At 39.4% G+C, this 17,829-nt stretch overlaps 1 protein-coding gene and 1 pseudogene across 3 annotated transcripts in view; both read left to right on the top strand.

Moving 5' to 3' along the window:
• The window catches only part of ZNF207 (zinc finger protein 207), a 28,390-nt gene extending 17,429 nt beyond the window's left edge, over positions 1–10,961 (top strand). For all 3 annotated transcript variants that reach the window (XM_037492201.2, XM_037492202.2, XM_037492199.2), the window contains one exon: positions 1–10,961. In XM_037492201.2, coding sequence (XP_037348098.1) covers positions 1–161 — 161 coding nt within the window. In that variant the 3' untranslated portion in view covers positions 162–10,961.
• Positions 10,962–14,691: 3,730 nt separating this feature from the next.
• On the top strand, positions 14,692–15,813 carry LOC119231270 (myb/SANT-like DNA-binding domain-containing protein 3; annotated as a pseudogene).
• Positions 15,814–17,829: the final 2,016 nt, after the last annotated feature.

The following is a 17,829-nucleotide window of genomic DNA, read 5'->3' as shown; positions in this document are numbered from 1 at the left end:
GTCAATATGGTGGTCATCATCAAGGCATGCCAGGTTATCTTCCTGGTGCCATGCCTCCATATGGGCAGGGACCGCCAATGGTACCCCCTTACCAAGGTGGGCCTCCTCGACCTCCGATGGGAATGAGACCTCCTGTAATGTCGCAAGGTGGCCGTTACTGATCTTACTTCATCCAATCTAATAGGTTTGGAGATTAAACCTTTTCTCAACTTGTGCTGTTTATATAGCCAAGCTTCCGTCAATAAGGCTTCATTGTGACTTTAACAAACATTATCTTCCCACATACCAGGAACTATTGGACATTTATTTTACATGGGAAAAATTATTTGGAATAATAAAGCAGGAACTTTTCCTGAAGTTGCAATTTATACTGTATGGCTTCTTTTTCATGTTTCATCTAGGTTTTTAGAAGTGAAGTATAGTAAATTTGGTTCGTTATATTGTGAAGGCGCTGGAAATACATGAACATACCACCTTAATAAAGGCAAGTTCTGTAAGCTTACATTGCTTTTTGTAAAGTTATGCCTTCACAGCATTTCAGATGCTGTTGGACTTCATGTCCCCAACCTAGCTTGGTGAGGGCTGTAACTGTTTCCAAGTACCTGTACATTGGAAGTCTGAATGTGTAACAATATTTAATGTATTTAGAGTTCCTCATGTTGCAGGGTTTAAGAAATCTGACCCACCAAGGTTATGTGACTTTTCTGTACTGTTAAACTTCATTGTAATAAAATGAGAGAAAAGTTTATGCCTTTTTATTCATAACCCAGCTGTGGACCACTGCCTGAAAGGTTTGTACAGATGCATGCCACAGTAGATGTCCACAAATAAAAATTCAGTTATCAATGCAGTTTTGATATATCTTTGAATTTTGTGTTTGAATTGTAGGTTGTTTCTTAGCTGCATGTTTTAAACAGAACAGTGTGTAGAGAATTGTATGTTAGTACTTCAGTTGACAGAAAAACTTAAGATACACGGGTCACCACATAATGGGTATGAAATCTTTATATGTGTCACGTTTCCACCTTCCTTGGTGTAAATACATGTTAGATGTTATAGACCATTTAAAATGTAAACCATAATATTCCCTCCTTCCTGCTGCTGTTTATGTTTAGAGCCTAGTGCCAGACCCATTTATTTCCTTCTGATTATTTTCGAAACTGCAGTACTGCTTGGACCTCAGAAGCTTTTCAGGTGCAAACTTCTAGAAGCTTAGGTGCATGCAGTAATAGTTTTTTTGCTGTTCATGGGAAAGTATGATGCCTAGAATGTGAATGAGCCTCTGTTAGGATGCTTAACAGATGCATTTGCAATTTTCAGTTTTAGGATTTTCTTGGAAGATAACATATTTGATCAGATGGCTAACTTCTGTTACGAAGCCTCAATAGCCTTACAGATAAACCTTTTCATTCTTGGAAATTTGTTACTGTGTTCCTATGGAGAACCTCTCTGAAGAAGTAACTGCTATTCACTATCTTGTATTTCAAATATAATAGTTCTCGGAGACGTTTCTGGGGGCATCTGGCTAACTGATATTTTTGTGGGGAATTTTATAATTGTTGATATGTACAAAGTATAATTATTAATATTATGAAATCAAGTTTTTCCTGAGTATAAAGTAGACTTTTGAGAAAAGGGTAATAACATTTCATTACCTTTATGTGTATAGATATTAGACATGGAATCTGAAGTTTTGTTTAGAAAGTACAGGATTTCACCTTAAAGGAAAATAAATTGAAAAATGTCTCAATAATCATAAAATTGTGTGCATAATTAGATAGCAAGTAGAAGTCACTTATTTAAAGAAAACATTGCAAGTATGATATAGATGAGTGCTATTTTAAATCTGATATTTTGCTCCAAATGGTTTTATAGCTCCTGTGCTGTGGTTACCATTGAGGTTCAAAAAATTCCATAGTTTAAAAGGCAACATCCACGTTATCACCAAGAATGCATTTTTTTCCCTTCTGCCAACAGCCAAGCCCCATGCCACTTCCCTCACCAAATGCCTGGGTTTTTAATTAATGTGCACTTCCTAGATTTGGCAGCATAATTGTCATAGTGCTAAAGAAAAACTTGAGTTGAAAATCTTTAAGGCAAAATGGAATGATTTAATAGAAGATGTTCTCCTAGACCTGATGTCTCAAGCATTTCATGTACAGACTTATCAACAAACTACAAATGGGTTAGTAGCTAGTTCCAGAAGTGATGAAAATATTTATTTGCATTAAAAGCAAAGAAAAGCAGTATTTTCTAAAGAGGTATGTTGTTTTTGAGGTTTGAAAGGAGATACTTTTATGTTTAAGTGATAAAATTACAGTTAAAAGTCAACTCTTAGTGTTATACAGGGTACTTCATAAGCTTGTGCACATCCTGCATTGATAGGTGTGTAGCTCAGTTGTGCCCATTTGGTATAAAGTGTAACTTGTGCATGCATCAGAGCATAATTAAGCTTCTAGAAAATACTTTTACCTGACTGCTTCTGGGGTCCATAATGTGGTTAAATCGCGAGTGGAACAAATTATGGTGAAATAGTTAACTTTGACTTATGCTTTCTTAAATAGTAAGATGAACTTGAGTTACTCACAGAAGACAACTTTTGGAACTTAATATACTTAGGCAGACATTGTGATTGCTGTAATTAAGGAAGTTGTAAGGTTAATGGAGCTGCCAGCCTTGGCTCTACTCCACGCCTGTATAACTTTTCCATGAAACTGTGGCTTAAATATTTTGTCTGGCACTAGTTTCTATTGTGTAGTTCTTACTGTGTGACAGTAAGAAGGACCAGAAAGTGATGCTCAGCTTTGAGGGGACTGTTGGAATTGACAATTTGATTAGAATACTTTGTATAGTAATCTCTCATGCACTTACTGTTAGGAGTGGAGAAAGCACTCATACTCCAGTTCCACTGATCAAGTTACATAATGAACTTAAACTCGGCTTAATTAAACTTAGCTATTTGGGGGTGATCACCAGTATAAATAAATATGGGCTCAGAATAGAATCATATTATTGGACAGGAGTTTGTAAAAGCAGAGCCGCTCTTTTTTCCTTTGCTTGCTTGATCATTGGGGTTTTTTTTTTTTTTAAATTTTAATGCATGTCTTTTAAATTAATTGGGTAATGTTTTTCTAAAATTAAAATTTTCTTCTTCCTATAGCCCTGCCATAGGACAGGCTGAGGCTGAGTCTCAGTGTTGCCCTGTTCAGTCTGAGGCAAGTGGGATTTATTTTATTCCTTATAGGGGCTTTCACAGCTTTATGGCTGTTGGATATTTATGTCCCCAAACTTGCAGCAAGTTTGGTGAAGGCCCCTAAATTTAATTAAATTTAGGATTTTTATACTCTTTTGGCAGAGAAGGCTCTATATTAATATTTATGTTTGACTGTGGTGTTAATAAGCATAAGTAAAAAGTAATAGATGTGATTTTATGTGATTTACTTTGTGTTGCATAATTAACAGCCTCAGTAAAGTTGGTATTCCTGTATTTACCGTTTGTGAATTGACAAAATTTCATATACTTGATTTTGAGGCATGAGATGTTTCAAATTTTCCACTTAGATCTTAAGGAAAATTTTATTGGTTATTTCCTCCTAAACTACTAAATTTAACCTTAAGGATCCTTAAGTTTAATCTTTGGAAATGCTACTGGATACTGAAATCTGCACATTAAGGTTGAAAGGTCATTTGGAAATGCTTGTGATTTTTAAAGTTTTCAGACCTCACCACATTAGAGCTAATGTTAATGTAGAGCCCTGTGGACAGTGGGAAGATGGTGCTATATGTTTGTGGTATGTATGTATATACATTACACATTTGGCTGAAAAGTATAATAGAAAGTTTGTTACAGACCTTTCCTATTAGATTACTGATTTTAAGATAGCCAAACTGAAATTGGAATCATTTGATAAGGTAGTATATTAAACTATTTGGAACCATTTGAGATTTGTTTTCTGCCTTACTGAACACTAATTTATGCAGTATTCACACATGGAAAATACTTGTTTCCAACTAAAACTTCTTTCATTTTATGAGAAAAGTTGTGTGTGTGTTTGTATGTTTGTTGTAGAGGGTAAAGGAGGCTGTGGAGAGAGATCAAAACAAAAGCCTGGATTCTTTTGTCGTTCATGTATTTAAGCCACCTTTCTATCCAGACAGCATTTTCTTCTGAACAATAATATTTAACTTCCAAACTGGGATTGTATTTCTATGTGCTTTTAATTTTTGGAAGCATCAAATATATACATTAAGTGAATTTCAGATTTTTGCCTGTTAATCCACTTAATTAAAACATGCCTTTTTTCACTGTAACTGAATCTTGGGATAAAAGATCTTTATGACTGAAAAAAATTTGTGACAGCAAAAATAGTCCATTACAATATCTGATGCCCTGCTCAAGTTACATTTAAGACTCTGTAATTGGAGATGTTTTCTATTGCCCTCATTATCCCCCCATATACCGAAATAATTCAAGAGTAAAACTGCCTGTCCTGATCAGTAATAGTGATTAATTGAAGTCATTAAAAATGACCCTTGGTACTGAAGGTGGGTGGGTTTTCTTAGAGGTAGAATAATTTGTTGAAAGTATTAATACCTAATTTAAAATACAGTTTCTTTGTTGTCTCTGTAGTTCTGTGATGTAGAAAAAATGCGATTTTGGAAATTCTATAATTTTCAGTTGTTTATTTTGTCCACTGGTGAAATGTGGTAAATGAAATGTTGATATCACCTCTTCAGTGAGAAAATTTTTTTTGCATTAACTGATACTTGAATTGATGAGGGGATAAGAAATAAGGAATGTGTACCCTCCTTAAGTATTGTGTAAATCAGGTATGTCCTTTTTTCAAAGGTGAAATACTCCTTACAATATTTAATAACCTTTTGTGTCTTCTTCTGAAATGAAATTGCTTTTTTTATGGGAAAATGTTATAAATGGAAGATTCAGGGCAGGTTTTTTTAAGTAAACATTTCCCCAGTTTGACTTCTGCTAAATACCTCATGACTTGAAATTAGTGAAGGGTTTTTTTTTTAACCCTTACTCAGTATTTTGCTTTCTGTTATCTGAATCAACAAGTAATGTTTTGTTTTTATAGCATAGAAATCATCTAACACTTCTGTGTGATGTTTCTGGGCAAAATAAACTTTTTAATGATGTATGTCATGCACATAATGGATATTCACAATTTTGTAATGAATCTTCAGAACTACATATTTAATATCTCAGCATTTAGGCATTCCCTATAATGTTATAATTCAGTTATAGCTTCCTATTTTAAATAGATCCATATGTTTTAATGTTCTTACTTGACTTTTTTGTTGAGCAATCCGTTTGAAAAGAGACTTTTTAAAAAGCAGTTTCTTCAGTAAGGCTCAGAAGAGAATTGCTTTTAGAAACATTGTTTTTCCTGCTCTGGGATCTATACATTTTTGCATAGTAATTTGGCAATAAAAGGAAGAGCTTTTCGTTCTTCCCAACTCTAGAAAAACCTCTTTGAAGTTTTAGAATCTAAGTTTGTTGAGCTGATCTCATATTCTCAGGGGAAAGTATTTTTGTTTACTAAGCAGGACGTAAAAGTCATATTAAGCAAAAATTGGAGCCCCAAAGAGCTCACTGAAGCTTAATTTCAACTTTTTCTGAAGCAAATTATAAATCAAGACTGGTTGGTTCATGGTTAGGTTCTTTCATGTTAATCACCAGCTATTTTATGAGACTTAATTTTGATCATATTAATAACTACAGAGAAGAGCCATGTGAGTGAACTATTATAGTCAATTACTTGGACTCCACCCATTAATTCTAAATGCTATAGTGCTGTGTCTGAGGTTGTCATGGCACACCTATGTTAATAGCTGTGTGTTTGGTCAAGGGTTTATGTAGTACTGTGTTTGTAAAAAGATAGTCCTTTTTACAATTCTCCCAATCCTCTGGCATTCTCACTGTGTCTGGGGTTTTGTTTTTGTATTTCACCATGATGGATAATGAATTCTATTTTTCACCTTTCATTAAGTTTGAATAACTCAATGACAATGGATTCCCCATTTATTACAGTCAAAATAGTGATTATCTGAAAGAGGCCATTGTATATAATGTCAAAGTTAATGTAATGAAAGTTAACAGCACTCCTGTTTGCATGTTACAAGATTTTGCCAAATCATTTATTATAATTCAGTGCTCATTCTTAACATTTTCCAGTCTCTCTTAATGAAATGAGGTTGCTTAACCACCCAAGTAGACAAGGAGTTTAAAGTCCCTTTAAGTTTGATTTAGAACAGTTTCATTTTGGGCAAAGCCTTCCTTTTAGATATTGACTTGTTTAATGTGCTTCCAGTAGAATTTACTTTTCAGTCCATGTTTTTAAAATTGAAAATCTTTATTGAGATTAAGATTTTTGAAAATTAAAAGCTATTAAGAATTGCTTGCCTCAGATGTGTCTCTATATGTATATTTAAATATAGAAATTACAACATTTGAGAGGTTCCCCGCCCCCCAGATATATGGCCCTCCTCCCCGCTTTTTTAGAGTAACTGAAATTTTGCGGTAGTACAGTTTATTTTTCAAAATGAGATGTGTCCGAAATACACAGTGTTCTTAACTCTAAGGTCAGTTACTGTAATATTTTTAAGACTTAGGGAAAAATTTTCAGTGTATTAATGTCAGGCTCTGAGGAAATTAAATGCACATTGACTTTTAAGCTATGGATTGAACTCCTCAGTTTAATACAATTTGTGTTTTTGTTAACTAGCAGCAGAATTTCAGCATTTGCTACTTACTGGTAGAGAAGAAAAATCCCACAGCCCTGCCAGTACAGGTTAGTTTAATCTGTAAGTACCTGATGTTTGTATTTTTTTCAAACATATCCATATAACCCACACAAGGAAGAAAGCTATGCAGTTACTTAAATGTGAGTATAACTAATAGTAGATTCATTGGACACTTTTAAACACTGAGTGCTTGGGCCATAGTAATTCTAGGTTTGCTAATCTCAGTTGTAATAAAGCTCCTTTATTATTTGGTTGAGGTTGAACCTAAATAGAAACCTTTTTTCTTAAAGGAGAAGACAGTGAAAATTTCCATTGGCTATATGTGCCCATGATGGTATTTGATAAGGAGTGCAAGGTTTTTGAGTCCAGGATCTTAGATTTAAGCCACTCTTTGGTGTGGTACTCATTTGCCTTTCAACTTTTTACAGTATGAATCAACCTAAGAAAAAAGTCAAGTCTCTTCACTGGTGTGCAATCATAGGCTTGAAAATGTTTTTATACTCCTTTTTTTTCTTTAAATGTTAGTAATTCTTGCTGTAAATAATTTTTGTTACCTTTTTATTTTTTTGTAAACCACCTATTCTGTTGGTATACCACCACTGTGGGGTTTTACTTTGAACTAAGAATGACAAATCTTATTAATACGCAAATGAAAACAGACTTCCCATCAAGAAATCAATCTAGATGATATTCTTCATGTATTTCTTTTGAAGGGGATAGAGACAGTAATGTGTTGTGAAGGTTATATTAATGGTTTTATTTTCATTGGTTTTACCAGTTTATTATTGTCCTGACCCCACCCTGAGAGATTTCCTTTTAAGTATTTTTCTTTTAATGTTAAGCAAAGAAAATTAGATTAAAAAAATAAGCCACCAAGAAGAGAATAAAGCATACAAGTTTAGTTTTTATAAGCCTGAACCATCCTTCCAATCTGTGAGGTTGATTAGTATACATGACTTACTCCTTTTACCTAAGTGTAATGACTAATTTGAGACAACTAGTCATAAAACTGACTCCTCTTGTACTATCTAATTGGGGTGGTGGTTAGCCACTTAAAACGTTATTAAATGTTATTTTATGTAAAGGTCATGCATTTGGTTAAAATTTTTTGACATTAACTTATTAGCTGATAATATATATTTTATAAGATTCACTGGTTTCTTAGTATCAAATTACCTGAGGGCTTAAGTTTCATTGCATTTCACAGTTTATAAGAAATGGCATAGATACATCGAAATGGTTTTCCTTAAAACTAGCTCTTTAAAGCTTCTGGTGAGTACTCAAATTTTGCCTATCAAAATTTTTCCTTTAAAATTTCACTTAAATGGGATGCTTAGTTCACAAGAACTGAGAGAACTGAATTTTTATATTCATCAGGTAATGGTATCTTAATCAGGAATATTAGGAAGGTTAATTAGTAGGTAGGTACTTAGGATTTTTGGTAGTTCCAGGTTCACCTTTGCATTAATTTGACACAAATTATTTCCTTTTGGTGACATGAAAAGGTGTTTTTACTCACAACCAACAACCATTAAAGAAGTTTTAAAACTAGGTTTGCTTTTTCGTTGACAGTCAAAAGCTTTCTCATGCTTTGAGTTCCCAAGTTGCATAGGTGTAAAACTATCTAAATTTCTGTCCATTGTTCTATTCAGCTGTTAGAGATTTGTGAGCAATTAAGCTGAAGGTAGTGTTTGAAGGAACACCCAGTCTCATAATTGCTCAGTAGGATCTGTTTGAATGAGACTTGATAATTTGAAGTGTAATCTTAAATCTGTCAGAAACAATGATTTCTGGGATTTGTATGCCAGTGAAAACCTGAGGATATTTCCAATTAAATGTGTCCTGTTCCATATCTTGCGACAGTATGTTACACATGATTTTTAAATTTTTTTTTACCTATTTTTAGCCACATCCTTGCTTATGTCAGTAAGGCTAAATATGTTTTCACATATTTCCTGTTGGGATCTTTGTAAACCAATAATGAACAGTCAGTAAATGCTTTTTATTATGAACAATGATAGTGTCTAAAGTTGTCTGGAAATTGATGTCTGAGTATGTGATAATGGTGATGTATTCTTCTAGTTAAGCACTAAACAAAGTGTGGACCCTCAATTTATGTCTTTAAGATTTAAAGTGAAGTAAATTTCTAAGGAACTCTGTCCTTTCCTAGCAAGAATAAACAGACATTGAAAACTTGGTAAGTATGTAACTTTAAATGCATGTGATAGTCATGAGAGTAAGTAGCCAAGTTTCCTTAGTTTAAGATAATATTTAGACATGAAGAAGAATCCCTGAATCTCCTTTGCGACTCAGTATGTGTGTGGCTAGCATTTTTACAAATTTGTGCTTAATTATTAAATTGATACGTGCTTTACTCCTTTGTCTGGTTTGTTTTATTTTGTATCGTGTTTAAATACTAATTTTATATTTCAAGTTCTTTTCAGGGTAGACATCAGTGGCATACCCTTGCCATTTCCTTTATTGAACATGAAGGAAAATTTATCTTTGATAAGAATTGTTTAAATACACTATTTAAAGCAGTGATTTTGTTTTTCAGCTCCAGTTAAAACACAATAAATAGGCAACTAATCTAAAATGGCGGGGAGGGGGGAGTCGTGTTCTTTTCTGGATTATTTTGAGGAATCGTTGCATAATAGTAAAATGTTATTAAGCCAATACTTTAATTGCATGAAAGCAATGCTTTTTAAATTAAGAAGAAATGATGATAAGATGTTACTCCACCCTCACCCTTGTTCTGTGATAACCATGTATTAAATAAGATTAAAGTACAAACATTTTTACTTGTTACACTCAGGACGATGATTTATTTCTGAGAAGTAAATCGTTTTCTATGCATACTAGTACAGCATTAATTAAATTTGTGAACTGGTGTAAGATCCCAATAGGTTGTAGGAAAGAGTGGGGACCTTTCCCTCAATTCATTCTCCAGGCAAGGAGGGCAGCAAAGAGCAAAATCACACCAGGAACTTAGGTAAGGAGGACTTGAACTTAAAAGGATTAAATGGCCAGTTCACCTGTATGATTATGTGGTTTAGCCAAGCACATAATAGTGGCCTTTTTTATTTTTAAAGATTTATTTATTTTTTTAATTCAAGAATTGGGGTACAGGCCAGAGATGGGGGGTGGTGAGAGGATTCACCAGAGACAGAGCAGGGAACAGAACAGGCAGAAGGACCAAAGACACTGCTGAGGGAAGCAGCAGGCGAGACAGGAGAGGTCTGTCCTCCATGTGGGTTTCTCCCTGGCTGGCCTGGAATTGAACTCGTGCTGTAGTGGCTGTGGATTGCTTCATAGGTTGTGCCTTAATCCTTGCGCCACCAGGGAGGCCCAATTGTGGCCATTTTTAAATGTGATTAAATTCACTCAAGCTTGTAATTAAATAGCTTTAAAAATTTGCCAACATTAAATCTACTTAATTGCTAGGGTCATGCATACATATATATTTTTCCCCCCCATTTTTGACAGAAGCTTGTGCAAAAGAAAAGTGAAGTGGGTGACTCGGCATTTGTGATGTTTGATTATGTGGAATAATTCCAGTCTAATGGTAGGGTCTGTGGTAGAAGTACTCTTTAATGTATGAGCCATATAATAACTAAGACTTAGAATTCAGAAAAGACATTGATACTTTTCTCCTTTGAGGTGTTTCAGGGTTATTAGCATTAACAAAGCTAAAGTACCATTTGGAAAATGTTGCTTTATTTTTCTAACCTGAAGCAATTTTCAGTTTTGAAAGATTTGCCGGCCTCTTGTTTACAAAGGTGAATAAAAGTTTGCATATTTGAGCCCATGTCATTAAGTTGTTTACTGAATGATTTATATTGAGAATGGATAATGATAGGTATCAGTTGTCCCTGATTAGTTCTTGTGCTCTGGGAAATAGAAGACAGTCATTTTTGTTAAATATGGAATGTCTATACAGATAAAGGGGTAAAACAAAGATTCTCATTGTGGGTAACATGATAAAAGTTGTTTGAGAAGGTGGAATTAGTATTATGCTTTAGACTAAAATTAGAGCATGAAGTCAAATCTAGTTATGGTAATAATTCCCCAGGCCTGTGAGAAAGGTTACCATGTGAGAAAGCTTTCTTGCCAGCCAGTTCAAATGAGGGTGGGGTAAGGATAGGCAGTTAGTGAAAATCTAAACTATTAAAGTGTACATTAGGGCCTCCCCGGTGGCGCAGCAGTTGAGCGCTGGGTTGCGAAGCTGCCCGCAGCCTCTGCAGTGCCGGTTCGATCCCCAGCGGCTCCCCGGCCACCGGAGGAGAAGGGTCCCACATGGTGCGCAGACCTCTCCTGCCGCCCGCTGCTCACCTCAGCAGTGTACTTTGGTCCTTCTGCCTGTTCTGCTCCCCGCTCTGGTGAATTCTCTCACCCTCCCGCGCTTCTGACTGTACCCAGTGTATGCATAAACAAACAAACAAATAAATAAATAAAAAACCATGCCTCTATTTAAAAAGAAAAAAAAAATAAAGCGTACATTAATGGGTGTCCCTGGTGGTGCAGGCGGTTGAGTGCAGCGCTGTGAAGCTGTCTGCAACGTCTGCTGTGCTTGTTTGATCCCCTCTGGCCTCAGAGCAACCCACATGGCGAGCCAGACCGCTCCTGTCTCACCCGCTGCTCCCCTCAGCAGTGTATTTTATTAGTCTGCCTCTTTTGTAGCCTGCTCTGTCGCTGGTGAATCCTCTCATCCTCCCATGCATCTGGCCTGTACCCCGGTTCTTGTATAAATAAAAAATCTTTTTAAAAGTGTACATTAATGCATATTATATATTTTGATAATGTGTACAGGTAAGAAATTTATCTGAAAAGGGATCTTAGAATTGAGGATTTAATTAGTCAGCACTTTGGGTAACTATTGTAGGCAGAAGGAATGCTAGGCACAAAAACGGGTGTGAAAGCATAGAGTCCTGGAAAAGATTGTGAATTGTAGGTTGGTTGGTTGGTAGGTGTGTGCTTTGAGCTTGGAGTGAGAGATGGACCAAGTCACATGGGACCATACTTTCTATTGTCTGATGGAAGCTGCTGACAAGACTTTGAGCTGGTAAGGTTTGATTTTTTTTAAAGATGCTAATTTGGATGGTGGAATGAAGGAGGTGGTGGCAGTTTGTGGGCTGTGTAGGGTGTAGTTAAAAGACAATCTGGCTCAAAAGCTAGTGACTGGATGATCACGGAAAAAGTTGAAGTGGTGGTAGCCACTATTGATGTAAACAGCAAAGGAGAGCAGAGAGTGTTAAAGGTGAACATAGTACCCACTTCTGCTCTGTAAGATTCATTAAGGACTTGTTTTTGCTCTACTAAAACTGGTAAAAAGGTCTCTTGGACAAAGCTTCGTGAAAAACATGATTTGTGTTTTTCCAAGAAGATTAAAGGGATTTTTGAGAAATAACTTCCCATGAGATGTTAAAGTAAAAAGTTCCCGTTGTCAGCACAGTGAAAGATTAACTCCAGAATAGGTAGGCTAGATCAGCAATAACAAAAACATAAATAGCTACTGAAATCACCTACATCATATAGGTGATTAAAATAAATGAAAGAAGGGGTTAGGTCGGCACTATCAAGCTATTGGCAGCCACTGAAGCACCTTTTGATCCCTAACCCACATGGTGCTGCAGACCTCTTCTGTCTGCGTGCTGTCCGTCCCCCCCCTCCAGTAGTGTATTTCAGTCGATCCACCTGTTCTGCTCCCCATTCTGTCTGGTGAATGTTCCCCCCATCCCACACCTCTGCCTTATACCCCAGCTCTTGTATGCATAAATAAAAATACCTTTAGAAATAAACACACCCACTGGAGAGTAATAAACTCATGATCCCTCTAAATATGGCTCCTGCCTTGTGTTGTGTTTGGCCAGTATTGTTAGATTTCATTTATCTAGAAAAGTTTAAAAAATTTAGGGCAGCTCTCACTAGCAAGCAAACTAGATTGTCCCAAAGAGGAAGAAGGTCTGATAATGGAAGAGAGGCAAATGATTAGTCAGCATGGTGGAGCATGATATCAAGGGGGATAAGCTGCTGACTAGACTGATGTGGTTAAAGCAGTAACTGGCCAGTGGAATTCAATTGAATGTTGTAGGTGGGAATAAATACAAGAGTGTTCAACAGGACTTCAGTTCCTAGATTTTGGAACAATGAAGTACCACAGCGGGATTGAGATCACATACTTGGATAAAGAAAATACCTTAGAAATTGTCATCATAGGGGCCTCTATGGTGGTGCAAGGGGTTAAGATTCAACCTATGAAGTTCGATCTCCAGCCAGGGAGCTACCCACATGGCGCAGCAGACCTTTCCTGACTTGCCCTCTGCTCCCCTCAGCAGTGTATTTCAGTGGTTCTGCCTGTTCTGTTTCCTGCTTTGTCTCTGGTGATCCTGTCACCTCCTGTACCTCTGGCCTGTACCCCAGTTCTTGTTGAAAAGAGAATCAGTTAAGGGCTTCCCTGGTGGCGCAGTGGTTGAGCGCTGGGTTGCGAAGCTGCCCGCACCCTCTGCAGCACTGGTTCGATTCCTGGCTGCTCCCCGGCCACTGGAGGAGGATCCCACATGGCGTGCAGACCTCTCCTGCCACCCGCTGCTCCCCTCAGCAGTGTGCTTCGGTCCTTCTGCCTGCTCTGCTCCCCGCTCTGGCTCTGGTGAGTTCTCTCACCCTCCCGCGCTTCTGACTGTACCCATTGCTTGTATAAATAAATAAATCTTTAAAGAAAAAGAAAAGAGAATCAGTTAATTGGAAAGTAATGAGTTTTCCAGGATGGTAAGAGACAAGAATTACCTAGTGTTAGGCCTCCCTGGTGGAGCAAGGGGTTAAGCACAGCACTATGAAGCAATCCCCAGCCTCTGCAGGATGAGTTCTATTCCATGCTGGCCGGGGGCAACCCATATGGTATAGCAAACCTCTCCTGTTGAGCCTGCTGCTCCCGGCAGCAGTGTGTTTTAGTCAGTCTGTTTTGCTCCCCACTCTGTGTCTGGTGAATCCTCTCATACCTCCTCCCCATCACACCTATGGCCTGTACCCCAGCTCTTGTATAGATGAATCTTGGGAGGGGGAAAAAAAACATGCAACCTATGAAGTTGCCCGCAGCCTCTGCAGCAGAAGTTCAATTCTGGCAAGGGAGCAACCCACTTGGGGCAGCAGACCTGTCTTGCCTATTGCTCCCCTCAGAGTATTTCAGTCGATATGCCTGTTCCCCCACTGTCTTCTGGTGAGTCCTCTCACCCTCTGCACCTGTGGCCTGTACCCCAGTTATTGTATTCATAAATAAACCTTAAAATATCTAGTGTTAGTGTATGGTTACATGGTTTTTATACCTCATTGTTGACATTTTTGGCCAGGTAAGTCCTTATTGTGGGGATCTGCATCTGCTCTTTGCAGGGACACTGCATCATATACTAGGACCTCCTCCCGGTTGTGACCCACCCCTGACCAGGTGTGACAAACAAAAGTGTTCCCTAGATATTGCCAAATCATCCCCAGATTGAGAAGACTTGAGAAAAATTTGAATGACTTGAGTTCTCAAGAAATAGGTGGTGGGAATGGCAGACAATATTGGAGAAGAATGAAATATTTGTAGAATTAAAAAAACATGAATTTTCAGACTAGGTGGGCATCTTGAGGACCAGGCAGGATAAAGAAAAACCCACCACCAGACACATTATTGTAAAATTGTGGAACATCAGGAGAAAACATTATTTACAAAGAACCACCAATTACTGTCAATCACACTGACTTAGCTTGCCAGCAACAACAGGCCAGAAAACAAGCGATGTCTCTCAAAAGCTCGGAATTTTGTGGCCACGGCCCGCGCGGCGGGGCCTGGCCGGCCAGGAGCGGGCCGCCTCCACCCGGCACTCTGGAGCCGAGGCCGCCCGCGATCGCGCCTCGCCGGCCCCTCCCGCGGTCTCCTTGGCCGCCGTACCGCTGCTGCAGGCTAGCTAATGGCCAGGACAAACACTGGAAAATGCAAAACAACGAAATTATAAAACCTGCCAAATACTCAGAGTTGGAAAAGAGTATCCTGCTTGCTTTGGTAGAAAAGTACAAATATGTGCTGGAATGTAAGAAAAGTGATGCCCGAACTATTGCCCCCAAGCAGTGCACCTGGCAGGCGCTGGCCCACGAGTACAACTCTCAGCCCGGCGTGTCGCTGAGGGATTTCAAACAGCTGAAGAAGTGCTGGGAGAACAAGGCTCGGACCAAAAAAATTAAGGCCCATGGAAGGAGAGAGAAAGCGAAACTAAGCGTCAGCCCCCTCCTGAGCACCCACCTGCTGGGGAAGGAGAAGATCTCCAGCTGCCCGAGCAGCTCTACTTCTCCAGAGCTCTCTGGAAGAGGAGCCCCAGTTCCATCCGGGCCCCGCAGCCCAAGAATCATTTGCTGTTTCAAATAGAGAACTGTGCGATGATGAGAAAGAGTTCATACATTTTCCAGTATGTGAGGGGACCTCTCAACCTGAACCCACGTGTTCAGCTAATAACAGCCAATAAAAATAATAAGGAATAACAGCCAATAAAAACTACAGGAGCAAAACCTCTCAGGAAGGTGCTTTAAAAAGATGCATGAGAAAGAACACCATCAACAAATGTCCATCTTACAACTGCAGCTGATACAAACGAATGAGGTGCCTGTGGCCAAAATCCAGCAGATAGAGCAAGAGTGTGAGATGGCAGAGAAGGAACACAGAATAAAAATGGAAGTTCTCAGTAAAAGAAGATGTATTGGGAAAGAAAACTGCAAACTTTTACCAAGGAATGGCCCGTTTCCTCATTTAACCAGCCCTTTCCCAATTCACCCTAAGACTTTGGGGATGGCACCTTTGTGATTAAAGAAAGTCTGGAACACAAACTCACGGTCAATAATTTGTGACTGAGCTATATCTAGGAAAATTAGAGCAGTAGGAGTCACTTATTTAAGAATTCATTCAGGTAAACAGTTGCACCCTCTGTACCCTCTCTAAGTGGCAAAGAAGCTATTAGCATCTTCTGAAAATTATCACTGAGTGCTATAATTCTGAATGTAATGTCTCTTAATTAGAATTCATACAAGAACCATGTGTGAGTATTGTATTTTTTTTTAAAGATTTATTTATTTATACAAGCACTGGGTACAGTCAGAAGCACAGGAGGGTGAGAGAATTCACCAGAGCCAGAGCGGGGAGCAGAGCAGGCAGAAGGACCGAAGTACACTGCTGAGGGGAGCAGCGGGTGGCAGGAGAGGTCTGCGTGCCATGTGGGACCCTCCTCTGGTGGCCGGGGAGCAGCCGGGGATCGAACCGGCGCTGCAGAAGCTGTGGGCAGCTTTGCAATCCAGCGTTCAACCGCTGCGCCACCGGGGAGGCCCCTTGTATTTTTTAAATCGAAAGGAAGTGTGACTATAAAGGAGTGTGGCTGTTTGTGTGTGGAGTTTTTTTGTTTGTTTTTGTTTTTGTTTTGTTTTTAACAGGCAGCAGAACTTTTCTATCAAATGAATCCCTTTCCCACTGAAAGTGCCTGTCCTGGTGGCCACACATATGTCCTGGTGGAGCTGTTGCTCAGAACTTGCTGCACGTCTTGGGCCTCCCCTGGTGGTGCAGCGGTTGAGCTCTGGGCTGCGAAGCTGCCCGCGGCCTCTGCAGCGCCAATTCGATCCCCGGCTGCAGGCGAGGGTCCCACATGGCGCACAGACCTCTCCTGCCGCGTCTGCTGCTCCCCTCGGCAATGTATTTTGTCAGTCTGCCTGTTCCCCCTCTGGCTCTGGTGAATTCTATCACCCTCCCACTCTTTTGACTGTATCCAGTGCTTGTATAGATAAATCTTTAAAAAAAAAAAAAAAACTTGCTGGAGGTCTTCAGGGCACCTCTGTGAGAGCTACAACACATTTTTCATTTTTTAGTGTCATCTTTTGTGTGTGGATTTTCGGTTGTGAAACATACCAACATTTGTGTTTTTTTTTTTTTTTTAAGATTTATTTATGCATACAAGAACTGGGGTACAGGCCAGAGATGTCGGGGGATGAGAGGATTCACCAGAGACAGTGGGGAACAGAACAGGCGGATTGACTGAAACACTGCTGCTGAGGGGAGCAGCGCGTGAGACAGGAGAGGTCTGCTGCGCCATGTGGGTCACCTCCCTGGCCAGGAATCTAACTCGTGCTGCAGTGGCTCCTGATAGCTTTATAGTGCTGTATCTTAATCCCTTGCGCCACCAGGGAGGCCCCCCAACATACCAACGTTTGGAAGGATGTTTTCTATGTGGCCCATAAATAGCCTGTTAAGGCACCTCCCCAAAGAGGAATTCCAAATAGTTTTTCCAACAATCCTAGCTTTGTTGGAACTAAGGATATGTTCACTTAGATTTCTGTCATGTTTGTTTTATTAAAAGAAAAGACTTGGGTGGGGGGGGCTCCCTGGTGGTGCAGCGGTTGAGCGCTGGGTTGCAAAGCTGCCCGCAGCCTCTGCAGCGCCGGTTCTATCCATGGACACCCGGTGAAGGTCCCACATGGCGCGCAGACCTCTCCTGCCACCTGCTGCTCCCCTCAGCAGTGTACTTCGTCACTCTACCTGTTCTGCTCTCCGCTCTGGCTCTGGTGAATTCTCTCACCCCCCCCCCGCCCCCGGTGCTTCTGACTGTGCCCAGTGCTTGTATAAATAAATAAATCTTTTTAAAAAAGGAAAGAAAAGACTTGGGAAAAAAAACTCAGGAAAAAAATGTTAACCAAAACATTCACATGGCTGGGCCTCCCTGGTGGCACAAGGAGTGAAGATGCAGCCTATGAAGCTGTTCACAGCCACTGCAGCACAAGTTTGATCCCCGGCCAGGTAGCTACCCACATGGCACAGCATACTCCTCCTGACTTGCCCACTGCTCCCCTCAGCAGTGTATTTTGGTCAATCTTCCTGTTCTGTTACCCCACTCTGTCTCTGGTGAACCCTCTCACACACACACACACACACACCCGCCCCGTACCTCTGGCCTGTACCCCAGTTGTCGTATGCATAAATAAATAAATCTTTTAAAAAAAAGGACCTCCCTGGGCCTTGTGATGCAGCGGTTGAGCGCTGGGCTGCGAAGCTGCCCGCAG

Source organism: Talpa occidentalis, unplaced genomic scaffold (assembly GCF_014898055.3).
Source record: "Talpa occidentalis isolate TD23 unplaced genomic scaffold, MPIMG_talOcc4v2.1 talOcc4.7, whole genome shotgun sequence".
Taxonomy (NCBI): Eukaryota; Metazoa; Chordata; class Mammalia; order Eulipotyphla; family Talpidae; genus Talpa; species Talpa occidentalis.
The sequence above is the reverse complement of the archived record's forward strand: the minus strand, read 5'-3'. Positions and strand labels throughout refer to the sequence as shown.